A 12984-nucleotide genomic window follows, 5' to 3' on the forward strand; every position below is an offset into this window, starting at 1 on the left:
AATGCACTAACAGTCATGATGATTACTTTTGAAATAATTAACAGTTTACTTACTTTTTTCCATCTGTCTCATTTTCATTTGACTGTCACTTACATAATCATGCTGAAAACTCAGTCTGCCTGCAGTGACACAACAGATATTTCATAAGTGTAGTATTTCCTCTAACTTCAATTATACATTTGGATTTCTTACCTGTATATTTCAATATGATAATTTACATCAGCTGGAACTGAATAAAGAGAGCATTTTGAACAAATTTCTAAATCTTCAATAGAAAATGACTGAAATAAGAAACTTCATGTTCTATTCTTGACATGATGTTATAATATTCTGCCGGAATTTATTTACTGATGTACATGAGTATGGGGACAACATTTCCTCCACAGCGACTAACCTGGTGGTCTTTCCCGACTCGAAGCCAAGCTTCTTCCTGGAGCTCCTGAAGGTGACTGCCTGTTTGTCTTCTTAAGGCAGACAACAGGCCTTGGATAAGTGTTTCAAGTGTCAGCCAAAGTTGTTTTGGTAATGACAAATCAAGCATGAGCACTACTGTCAAATTTTTTAAGCCATGAGATTGGCAAGATGCAAGAGGTGCCTGAAGAAGTCCTGAAAAAAGAGTTCCACCACCCAGTTCCCAGATGTGGCAGACATCCTTTACCTAGGAATGTAATTGTTTTAGAAACACACTGTCAATTTGTAAACATTTAGATATTACATTAAAGGCTTCTGAAATGTACAAATCTAAATGGAAACAAATACCAATTTTTCTTACCAAGCTTTTCCCCGATTTCCGCCCATAAGCATATTCAAGTGCCAATGTTGGTTTTGCAGTTTCATTTCTGTCAAGAAATCGGTATATTAATGATGTTTTTCCCTTTAAGAGAAAAAATAAATATTAATACGAAGATATACATTGATCTTTTTCATTTGGAACCAACATACCAAAAGTACTAGCACACCAGTAAGGTACACTATTGATAACATTGTATTATGATCTTTGCATGACAATATACAATTTTGAACAGAATATGTATAATGAAATTAATCACTGCAAACACTCATCTTACAGCAAAGACCTGGTACAGGGATGTAAGAACAGGTTAAACATTGAAACTCAGCTTTCAAAAGTGTGTTTTTCTCCAGAGCGTATACAACAGGCACACACATGTGCACTTGCTGACTGTATACCCCCCCCCCCCCCCTTGCCTTGACCTCTCCAAAACACACACACACACACACACACACACACCAGTTGCATTGTCCCGACACTATGACCTGGCAGGGGTAAATGATTATCTTGGACTGAGAGGGTGAGGTGAAAATATAAGTGATCGGCTGGAAGGCTAAGGTTAAGAGAGGTGTGAGGGGAACGGAGAGCAAAGAGAAAAAAGGAAAGGGACAAGAATAAAGTGACAGAGAAAGAAACCACTGAATACATTAATCTGGATGGTCAGATGGAGATCTGTGGTGCACTCCTCCAGAACCACACTTCAGTGCCTCAACCACTGCACTATCTCATACCTCACTTGGCTGTTGAGGCAAGAAGTTAATTACCAAAAGTAGAGACAAGTTAGTTGGACATGTAGTAAGGAATGGTGCTGGAAGGGGTCTTGTAATGGTAAACAAATTGTAAATGTAAACCAAGAGTAGAATGAAATATGTTTGGTGTAGATAGCTATAGATTATCACAAGCTCACAAGATAGAAAGTGATGGAAATTTTCAACAAATTTGTTACAAGACTGATAACTGAAAGGAGGGAGGAGGGAGTATTGGGATGGGCCAGACTAGGTCACAAGGTTGCTGACTTCGAAATGTAAGACTAGAAGAGGACTAAGCAAGAGTATTTTTTATGTGGTGCTTCAAATAATTAATTAAAGCACTTTGTTACAAAGTATTTGTGATCCATTACGAATCCTCAAAAGCAAAGGGGACAGTAATATTCAGAAGTAAGAAAATCTTATATCAGGTTATTTTACAAAAAGAACATGAATTCCTGCTATCAGCCACTTGGTATACAAACCCTTTTCTGTGTGAGGAATAAACATACGAGGGCTGGAACTTAAATAGTGGCAACTATTTATTCACAACTATAGAAAAGAGATACATGTTTGCACCTGTTACTGTCCTTCAAAGTAGTCACCGCAATTGTGTAGAACCCACTGACAGCAAGGTGGAAGGCATAGTATACTGTTAGCAGAGCTTGTTCTGTTGATGGTGCGAATGGTGTGGTCTAAAGTTATGGTGATTCTCGTCTACGACTGTGATGGTGTTATCCTAATGCATTATGTTCCTACATGGTAGACCATCAATGCACAGTATTACTGTTTGTTTTTGGAGCATCACCTATGACCAGCTTCGCAAAAGAAGTGGCGACACTTTATGCGCAACCCACCCATCATTTTGCACAACAATGCGTGGGCGCATACAGCGCAAGCTGTGGCTGCTTTGTTCAGTCGATGGGACTGGGAAGTACTGTTCCATCCACCATACTCCCCAGACTTAAGTCCTTGTGACTTTGATTTGATTCCGAAGATGAAGGAACCCCTTCATGTCATTCGCTTCAGAACTATTCCTGAGATTCAACAGGCAGTAGACAGCTCCATTTGCACCATCAACAGAACAGGCTCTGCTAATGGTATACTATGCCTTCCACATCGCTGGCAATGGGTTCTACACAACGCTAGTGACTACTTTGAAGGACAGGAACAGGTGCAAACATGTAACTCTTTTGTATCAGTTGTGAATAAATAGTTGCCACTATTTAAGTTCCAACCCTTGTATTTATATAGCCACACACGTCCTCAAAACCAGTGGTGTAGCGTGGTTGTAAAGATTGGGGAGACTCTACATTTATTATAGGGAGACAAAATAGTACAATAAACAATAATTTAAAGAAATGAAACAAAATGAATCAAATAAAACAACAACAACTACTACTACTACTACCACCACTATCGCCACCACTAGTAATAATAATAATAATAACTAACTTGTTCAAGAAACGATGACAAATTTGTAGAACTCCAGCAGCAAGAGAAGAAGCACTTATAATTTCTGGTACACAAGTGCAATGCACCTGTCTTTTCTTTCTACGAATGAGTCTATAACTCAGTCTACAAAGATCTGATCACTGGATAGCTCTCCAAGTAGTGTCTTTTCTATTGCTAAAGTGTTCAAACACGACAGCTGGGTGTCGTGTTTGCTATATAGCTCTGAGAAATTACTGGATATTGTTGAAACTGCCCTGGAATGAAAGTTCCAGCGAGTGTTGCTTGCATGTGGCAGATTAAATCCTTTCTCAGTTAGCAATACAGTTCGTTTTGATGATTTGCTGAAAAACGAATGGAATGCAGTAAAATCACTTAAAACAAGTGTACTTGTATGATTTTGGAGGCATGTAACAGTACCAAATCCAGTTGGTGTGCGTAACAGTGAATAAACAGCGCATAGGGACAGAACTGCTTCATCAATTGTTCTTGTCCTCTTTCTCTGCCCACCATTACTGAAGCGCACATCATATATTTGACTAACCACTTTTCTTTCCACATTCCATTCTTTCAATACTGCATGAATAATGTTTGACAAACCTTCAGCAGTTATATCTCCAGAAACATCGTAAAATCCAACAAATCTTTCCTCAATTTTGCCTGAATACAGTATCTGAATATTATACTCATTTGACTCTTGCATGACACGTCTAATACTTCATCAGCTTGAATCGAAATGAAATTGCAGTTCTGAATTGCAGATCTTATTTTCTCATTACCTGCCAGAGTTATCATTTCTATTACATCATTCTATATATCTGGAGAAGTTCCTTTAAAGGTTGAAGATGTTGACAGATAGTCTCGGATTAACTGCTCTCCTTGAGTTAGTAAATCCAACAATGCCAGATAGTTACCTTTGTAGCTGGAGGATTCGTCTTCTCGATGACTGTGAAAGTTCTTCTTTACAAAGAAATACAACTGCCTGAATAACACAAGCCAATACTCTCCTATTGGATGCGACTTGTTTGTTGTATTTTATTGTTGTCAGACGAGCGGCTTCAGAAAAGGCGTGCTCAATTCTACTTTTGCCCAATAACTGAAATGATTCTTTGTTCTGAAGGTGACGTTTTGATATCTGATGCTTTGGTGCTTTCCGGTCAAAGTTCTTTATTCTACAAATGCCCTCATTGCACCATTCCTTTTCACCACTAAACAGAAGACATATATAACAATATAATCTGTTATTAACTGCATTTGCAGTCAGCCAAGTATACTTTTCGTACCAGGCTGTCTGAAAAGTGAGTTTTTGTTTGGCTTCACTTAAAACTACACTGAGTATAGGAGTAGGTCATTTGTCCTTCAATTCGCACTTTTTTCTTACAGTACATTAACGTAGAAAAAGGCGTTTTTAATAAAAATTATATAAGGTATTCAGTTGCTGGCTCACTCATGTTGGCGACACAACGAAAATATGCACTAAAATAACACAAGAATGAACACAAACCGCGTGACTGTTCACTTCCGTGATAAAAGCCAGCATAGAAGTGGCAGAGATTAGTCTCGATACCTGCTAGCAAGTGCAGCGCACCGGCCTTCGTGGGAGAGGGGCAGTGGAGGGGGCGCAGGTGCACCCAGCCGGCTAAGGGAAGGGAGGCAGAGACTGAGAGCAGTAGAGTCTCAAGCAGGCAGATACACCAATACTCAGGGTGTCGTGCGGGCTACAAGACTGATGTCTTCGCACATTTAGAGCTCTTAGCAGAAAGTTATTTATATTTTTGTCATGAATTACTATTGTATCTTTTTTAAGCACAAATACAGGGGAGACTAAGTCTCAAAGTCTCCCCTCATGCTACGCCACTGCTCATAACCAATTAATATTGGATAAAGTGTACATAATATTAGATGCAGTACATAATTAAATTTGCAGTGTTTCATGTTTTCTCATAAAGAAATGAGAGGGAAAAAACTGAGAGAACAGTAAGAAACTTTTGAGCAGTTATGGCATCTGGCAAAACACTATTATGTACTCTGTGAATTGAATCTCTGTTGACAGATAACTGTTACTTCTGATATCTTGATGACTCCTTGTGTCTTATCAAGATATTTTTCTTTCACTCTACCTCCTGGAGGTCTCACTTTTTGCCCCATTTTCCTCTTTCTCCCCCATTTTCCTCTTTCTCCTGATGGAGGAACTAAAAAGAAAAAGCTGCCCCCAAGCAGATGGTTGGTTGGAACACTGCACTAGTCATAGTCCTATAGGAGGTGGTACACTTTTGCTTCCTTTGATCTTAGAACTGACTTACCCAGCCAGTTACAGGAATATCTACAGTTTCATGTAAACTCCAAATTGCAGTACAACTTCTCATTTTTAAAACTGGAAAATCTTTTCCCACGATGAAAGAAGCAATAAATGACAGGAAAAAAGGCCTAGGACTCACTGAGAATGGAACCCTGGACATTTAAATTTGTAGTCTGCTTTTTTTCCCACCATTCAAGCAAGACCAACTTTGATTAGCATTTTATAAAATAAAAAAATATCATCTAATATTTCAAAATCCCATGAAAAATGCTTTTTCAATAAAAAGAGAAGCATTTCTTACTCACAGACATAAGCATTTAAAGGAAAGTTTCATTTATTATAAATAAAATACAAAATTGAACACCAGTAAGGACACTGAAAGAGAGACACAGTAAGAATCACAGTTAGAATTCTAGGTTTTGAACATGTAGGTCTTTCATAGTGTGGTTTGTTCACTCACTGGATCCCCCTATAACTGACTACATGTGTCAGTTCAGAGGTATCACGAAAGTAAAGGCACAACTTCTCCAATGAAACTATGAGCAAGTAATGTGAGGTTCAAGACAACCTTCATGTTGAGGATACCTTTACTTTACTTTAAGACTTAAAACCACTCCGTTCTTGATTTTCACATAAAATTAAATAGTACTTACATCTAATTTCTGTGATATGTAAAGAGAAAATTAACCATAATTATCATTTTGTTTCGTGTAAAACACTAGATGTGAATTGTTTTAACTCTACAACTAAACTAAAGCTCATGTACTATATTAGAATGCTCACTACATATACATTTTAAATAAAAGCCAAAACATCTTTCAGCTTTCTTTCAAAGTTGAAAAAACATGCAAATTCACACAACTCAAACACATTTCACCACAGTCTCTGGCCACTGGTAGGTTGACCAGAGCAGCCAGAAACAGTGGTCATATGTGCATGAGTTGTGTGAATGTGTGTGCGTTTTCTACATCGAAAGAAAGCCTTTTGGTCAAAGGCTTAAATGTGTAGCTATCTCTTAGTTGTGCCTGTCTGTAACTCAACATCTCCTCTATATGGTGAGTAGCAATAGCCATCTATGCTTTTCATGATATTGTTGTTGCCAGAGTGTCTTATTTGTGTAGTTTATCTCTTATGTGGAGGGTTGAATTCACAATTCACTACAAAGAAATTTAATTGGAAGTAAAAAAAATGGGATACTTGCCACTCCTTTATTTCCCATGAACAAAAGGGAGGATTCTTTTGATTCAGTTGCAGCTGGTAACTGCTTTTTCTCTTTGCAGAGTCGTTGTGCTATTTCAAGCAGGCTTTCACTGCTGAAAAACCATGACACAGAATAAATCAAATTAATTAATAACAAATAATGCAAATACTTGTGTCAAAATCCACACCCTGGATGTTGCAGTAAGTTGAAAGTGGCTGATACTCTTCCTGTCACATTTAGAAGTAGATAAAACATTTAATTCATTATGTTCTTCCTACAGTAATTGTGGCAATGATATGGTGCATGTCCCAGAATTATAAAAGAATATTTTTTATTCACTCACTGTGTTCTCTACATCCTTATTGGAGGGAAAGGCTCCAGAGATGTTTAATTACTTGTACATCAAAAGGCAGAAGCAGTTACTACAGGTAACTTCTCTAAACTAAAAACAAGTTATAAGTTGTGCTAATCTGCTCACACTAACAATTATAGTAATTGCTTCTGGGTATTTCTCTCTCTCTCTCTCTCTCTCTCTCTCTCTCTCACTCTCTCTCTCTGTCTTCCAATGCAGCATTTAAAACTTTATGTCCAAACATATATGGGGTAAAACATTTACGATAACATAAAAGGCAGTAATATACTTAAGATGGAGCTTGGTTCATTGAAAAGATTGCTCTTTACTTTTCTGGTGGAATGTGGAATAGTGTTATTATCCTACTGAAGAATTTCTTGGGGGCAGTTTTACTATTAGAACAAATGAATCAACTTTTGTATTTCTCTTAAAAATGTTTCTTATTGTAAAACTTGGCATCTCCAATACATCAAATCAAATAATATGAAAATTGTATGTACCAAGATGAATAAATCGCATTTCACATCATTCAGTTTTGTGACCAATCATTTGAATGTATCAACATTTGTCCAGAGCCATTTTCTCTAAGTTCGATTTCATTTTGACCACTATTTCTGTTTGTTTTTTATTTAATAATATTCCAAATTGTTTCTCTTTATTCTCAGAAACTGTTTCACTATTTTGAATGATATAATGGAGAATTTTACAATACTGGTGGTATCGATAATGGAGTTCCAGCTCTTGACAACAACTAATCCTCTGAATTATGTACAGCTCTCTGTTCCTTACACAAGATACACAAGGTAATCATCCCTTACTCTTGTGTCTGTTCAGTTTTACAATTGCTAGCTATAGGTGTAAACAGACTGAATATGTTCAAGAAAGAGTTAAAATAAATGTCTACACTGATGTCTTTATAAATTTAACCCAATATTCTTCCTGCAATCTTACTACAAAAACTGTGATCATGTCACTGTTTATGATTATGGAATACTATAATTTTCTTCTATCATCTGTAACTACAGTTGGAGTCACGAACAATGGCAGTCAAGTTTAGGCTCATTCTACACATCTAGTCAAAACATTATGACCACTGCCCACTGCGATGTTGGATGCCACCTTGTGGCGTTGTGAACACAAGACATGGTAACGAAATTATACAAGCAGAGCAGACATGGATGGGGGATCACCCAAGCAAAGATATGGGCTCAGATAAGTGACTTTGACAAAGGGCAGATTATTATTTCGCAGAGCTTGTGAATGAGTATCTTGAAAATGGTGAAGCTGGTTGAATGTTCCCGTGCTACTGTTGTGAGCATTTATGGAAAGAGATAGAAGGACTGTGAAGCTACCAATAGGTTCTAGATGGTTGGATGTCAACAACTTTTCACAAAACATAGGGTTCGGAGGATTGTCTTCTCTGTAAAATAGGATAGATGGTGATTTGTGGCATCTCTGCCAAAAGAGCACAATACTGGGTGCATGGACAAATGTTTCAGAGCACAAATTCATCATACATTGTTGAACATGGAGCTCTGCAGCAGACCACCCCTACATGTTCATATACTGACCCAATGACAACACCAATTTCGATTGCAGTGGGCATGAGACCTTTGGGATTCGACCATCGATCTATGGAAACGTGTCAGCTCTTTGGATGAATCTCATTTTTGCTACACTAGGTTGCTGGTCGTTTCCATACACTTAGTTATCAAGATGAACAGCAGCCTGAAACGTGCGGCATGCCACAGACCCAGTCTGGTGGAAGCATTGTTGTGCTATGGGGGACATTCTCCTGCGTCTGCATGAGATCTGAAGTAGTAATCAAAGACATGCTGACAGCTACGAACCACCTGCATCCTTTTATGCTTGATGTCTTCCCCAACAATGTCATCTTTCAATAGTATAGCTGTCCGTGTCTCAGAGCCAGCACCATGCTACAGTGGTTTGAGGAGCTTTATAGCAAATTTGTGTTGGTGTCTCAGTGATCAAATTCACCTGATGTAAATCCTATGGAACCCAACTGGGGTCGCTATTGGGCACCATCATGGCATACAAAAAAATTTGTGGACCATTATTTACGCAAATTACACGACCTGTGTGTCAATATCTAATACCACATACCTCTACAAACATACCAACAAACTGTCAGCTCCCTGATATGCAGAATCAGTGATGTATTTCATTCCAAAGATGGACAAACAAGCAATTAAGCAGGTGGTCATAATGTTTTGGCTCATCTGTGTATGTCACGCATTCTCCGACAACCAATGAATGTCCAGTAATATTCCAAGTGCTCTACTATGTATTTCATAGCCAATGTGAGCATTAAATATGATTGTAGCCAGTTATTTAGTGAATTTTACTTCCGTATGTTCCCAGTTCTTACATTTCATAGTGGTCGTAAGCGACAAATTCTGCACAGATAGAGACATAATTTATGGTATACACATTTTGTTCAGCACAGAGCATGTTCATGCACTTACCACAACCATTGCTTGGAACTGGCAACAATGCAATCCCCGTCTGTGTCTCGAGCTGCATGAACCACCATCATTCATTGATTAGACTACAGCTAGTCTGATTCCTTTTTTATTGTTAACATTTGATCATCATGGTAAGACTGATCACTTACTATTGGTTTTATGGCTAAATCACTGCAGGTTGTTGGGTCTAAGAACAAACTATCAATGGCTATTGCATTATGCCTTTCAATCCTTGTAGAGAATTTTAATATGGCAAATACTCCAAAGCTTGGCATTATCACTTCTTTGTGGTATCAATCAGTATTACCTGGCAGTAAATCAGCTATGAGTCTCCTAAAACAATGACTCTCCAATTAAGTCTTCATAACTGGATTAAAATGTCCCCAGCTGTTGCACTGAGCATAAGGTACTGCCTGCTGGTGGCTTATTATCTGTCAGTATTACAAACATGTTTGTTTCCTGATAGACATAAGTAAATGATACTGGCCTTTTATACACATGACGTTCATTTTATCAGATTAATATGAACTTCTCTTTAGATTTTAATCATTTTTTTATAGCTCATTGTGGGATAATGACAATGAAACTTTTCTACGGACAACATCAACACCGCCTCACACTAACTAATATAATAATTGTTCGACAAGCCATTTTGACAAGTTATCTGAGCTGTTTTGTATTGCTAGAAGCAGAACTGAATGCTGGTACTGTTCTGTGATATAGGAATTCCTGGCAAGTGATATTTTACAACTTGCTGCTAAAAATGATAAATACAGTCCTTGTTTGTACCATATTTTAATATTAACACGAATGAATGATGTACGGCATACAGTACAGTGAGCATATCACTCTTTTATATTTACAGTGCTGTGATGCAGGGCACATATGCAAATGAATATTTTCACATCCGTGGTAGAATGAGTTAGGCTAGACAAATTGTTCAAAATCACACGACAAACTTTTAACCACATATGGTATTCAAATGACACACAGAGCTCTCATCTGAGATTAAGCCAAAGTCACTGGCATATTTAAACTATATGATGCCATCAACAGAAAAATTACAATTACTATTTGCAGAGTCTGTAACAGAAAAAAGCACACGCACTATCAAATTTTTGTATTTTAGAATCAATTAGAAATGCTGTCATATCCCAGCCACAAATCTATTGGTATGATTTTAAAGACTTTTATCCAAAAATACACAGTTCTACTATCGACTCCAAAGAAGAAAGCAAAATTCAATGGGGAAAATAAAGCAGACATCATCATATCATATATTTCATGGTAAGTGGCTTGAAGGTTCTTTTGTCAAACTTTTTATATTACACACAAAGCTTCTGTGTATCACGATGTTTATTAGTAATAATTAATAAACAGTCAGTGTAATTGGATGAGCAAAATGTTATGATCCTTGAAATGGCTTCAGCAAATGACAATTCTTACAACTTGCTTTTCTGCATACAATGCATGTGTCCTAGACATTTCCTACAAAGCAACTGACACAAAGTATTCAAACTGTGCTATAATTTCCCTCTTTGACTCCATACATAGATAAATATCTCTAGGTACAAAACAATTAAAATGGTTTTTGAAGATCATATTAATTTGTTGATGCTTCAGTTTTCAGTGCCTAGATGAGTTTAATACTAACCGAATTTTCTGTCGGTGATTGGAAGAACATTAAAACTACTTCCATGAATTTATGCGGCAATCATCAAGGAAACACCAACATTCTTTTAAGGGAAAAGAAGTTCTAGGTAACAATAATAATTTTATTGTCTTTAAGCCATTACAGCAATAGACAAAGTCATACACATAATACGATACAGTACATGCTACAAAAGAACAGAATTGTTATTAACGTTACAGTTTAATATCACAGGTCATGAAATCCTTTATATTGTAGAGTGGGTTTACAACTAACCAGTCATAAAGTGTTTGTTTGTATTGTTGCTCTGGTAAATTTTGTATAGCTTGAGGAAGTTTGTTAAATAATTTGTGGCCCATAAGTTTATAACTGTTAACTGATTTTGACATGTGGTACTGTCAATGGAACAACTAGAATGCGTTACTTAATTACGTTGCACATTAGTGTGATGATGAGGGCAACTACTGTGTGTTCTGTCCGAAGGCAGATCTTCCCTTGCTCTCCACATACGTTTTGTGTCTAGCGAAAAATGCCGTACACTGTTCAGTTTTCTTCGTCTGTTTCCCACTACTTCGGGATGGCTTATTCAAATGCCATTCTGCCGCTTTACCATTTTTCTTGGTCATTTTGCATTTGCTCAAACACGAGATCTTTCACGATGTACGCAACTAAAAGTATTAGACTACTTTTTTCTGTCAGTTTTCATTGGACAATGAATTTATGTGTTATTTATTCAGTTCACTTTCATATTTGAAGATGTACGCCTGCAAACTAAACAGTACTTTACATTACATCTAACATAAAAGTTCACGTTTTGTGTAATATGTTTTTTTAATAGATAGGCCACGCCCTACAACCTTATCTTATTGCTATCCAGTCGTATTAATGCTGCCAACTGCCTTAATAAACGAAGAAAAACATGTTGTGTAATTGGATTTACAAATTGTAAAAGTTTGAAATCCTAGTTTTATTCTTATAGCCTCCCCATACTTGCTACATTTTATCACGCAGGGTACAATCCGAATCTCCACTGATAAGTACAATAAAAAATTTTCAACAATCAGTAGGTTACAGTTGCAAAGGGTGTCGAACATTTGCTCTCAACTGAACATGAATCAATGATTTTTATTATTTTTTTTTTTAATATCGTGTATACACTAGAAGTCACCTAAGACATTACAAACGTGAATTACAATGTAGGTACAGACACTGACACAACACATTTGCAATATTCCGATTTATATCAATTTTCATAATTATATAACGCCCACGTAACGTTAATTTCCAACAGACGAAATTAATCTCGTCCAACCAATAGCTATTAGTATTCAGTTTGTATTTTTTGCGTTTTTTTGACCAAACACTTTTATGTTCATTTCAATGGTAAAAATTTTTGACACCTGCTTCACCTACTATTGGCAATCTGGGATTGTACTTCTCTGGTTAATTGTAATTTTTCACGCTAATTGTCAAATGAAACTGACAGCAGTAAATATTAATGTAGTGTCAGTACCTTTTCTTCATCGTTGAACATTTTAACAGCAGCGTTAACGACCAGAAACAAACCGCTTCGTTGCTGTGTAGCACGTATAATATTGCTCGTTGCTTAGCAACAAGCAACGCAACTGACCACTGTGTCGACGGAAATTCTTGTGACGTCTGTAACAGCAGACTTTTATTTCAATTGAAAAGCAGCTATAAATGAAAGGAAGCTCAAAACTGTATTTCTACAGGAGAGGAAAATTATTGCCGTAATCGTTTGCAAATTCAGCAGTCTGCATAAAATATACCGAAAAGATTTTAACACAAACAATTATTAACATGAATATTAAGCTAAACGCATGTTCATATAGTAATTACGATTGCATTGCTTTTACAATTTACTCACTGGTGAACCACTTTTGTAATTTCAGAATTATCTATTGCGTTATATATGATTTGCTACATGTCAATGTAATTCCAGAAACATTGAATGTGTCACTGATTTAGGACTCACAGAGCGGTGCA

The 12984-nt window shown here is 36.9% G+C and overlaps 1 protein-coding gene across 1 annotated transcript in view; it reads right to left on the reverse strand.

Moving 5' to 3' along the window:
• LOC126177120 (cytoplasmic dynein 2 light intermediate chain 1) overlaps positions 1 to 12612 on the reverse strand; it is a 100469-nt gene extending 87857 nt beyond the window's left edge. Inside the window, exons 1-4 of the mRNA XM_049924390.1 lie at positions 12491 to 12612; positions 6489 to 6600; positions 773 to 874; positions 395 to 658 (exon numbers count right to left, since the gene is read on the reverse strand). Coding sequence (XP_049780347.1) covers positions 395 to 658; positions 773 to 874; positions 6489 to 6600; positions 12491 to 12501 — 489 coding nt within the window. The 5' untranslated portion in view covers positions 12502 to 12612. The remainder of the gene's footprint in view (positions 1 to 394; positions 659 to 772; positions 875 to 6488; positions 6601 to 12490) is intronic.
• Between the last annotated feature and the right edge of the window lie 372 nt (positions 12613 to 12984).

The sequence above is a fragment of the Schistocerca cancellata genome, chromosome 3 (assembly GCF_023864275.1).
Source record: "Schistocerca cancellata isolate TAMUIC-IGC-003103 chromosome 3, iqSchCanc2.1, whole genome shotgun sequence".
NCBI lineage: Eukaryota > Metazoa > Arthropoda > Insecta > Orthoptera > Acrididae > Schistocerca > Schistocerca cancellata.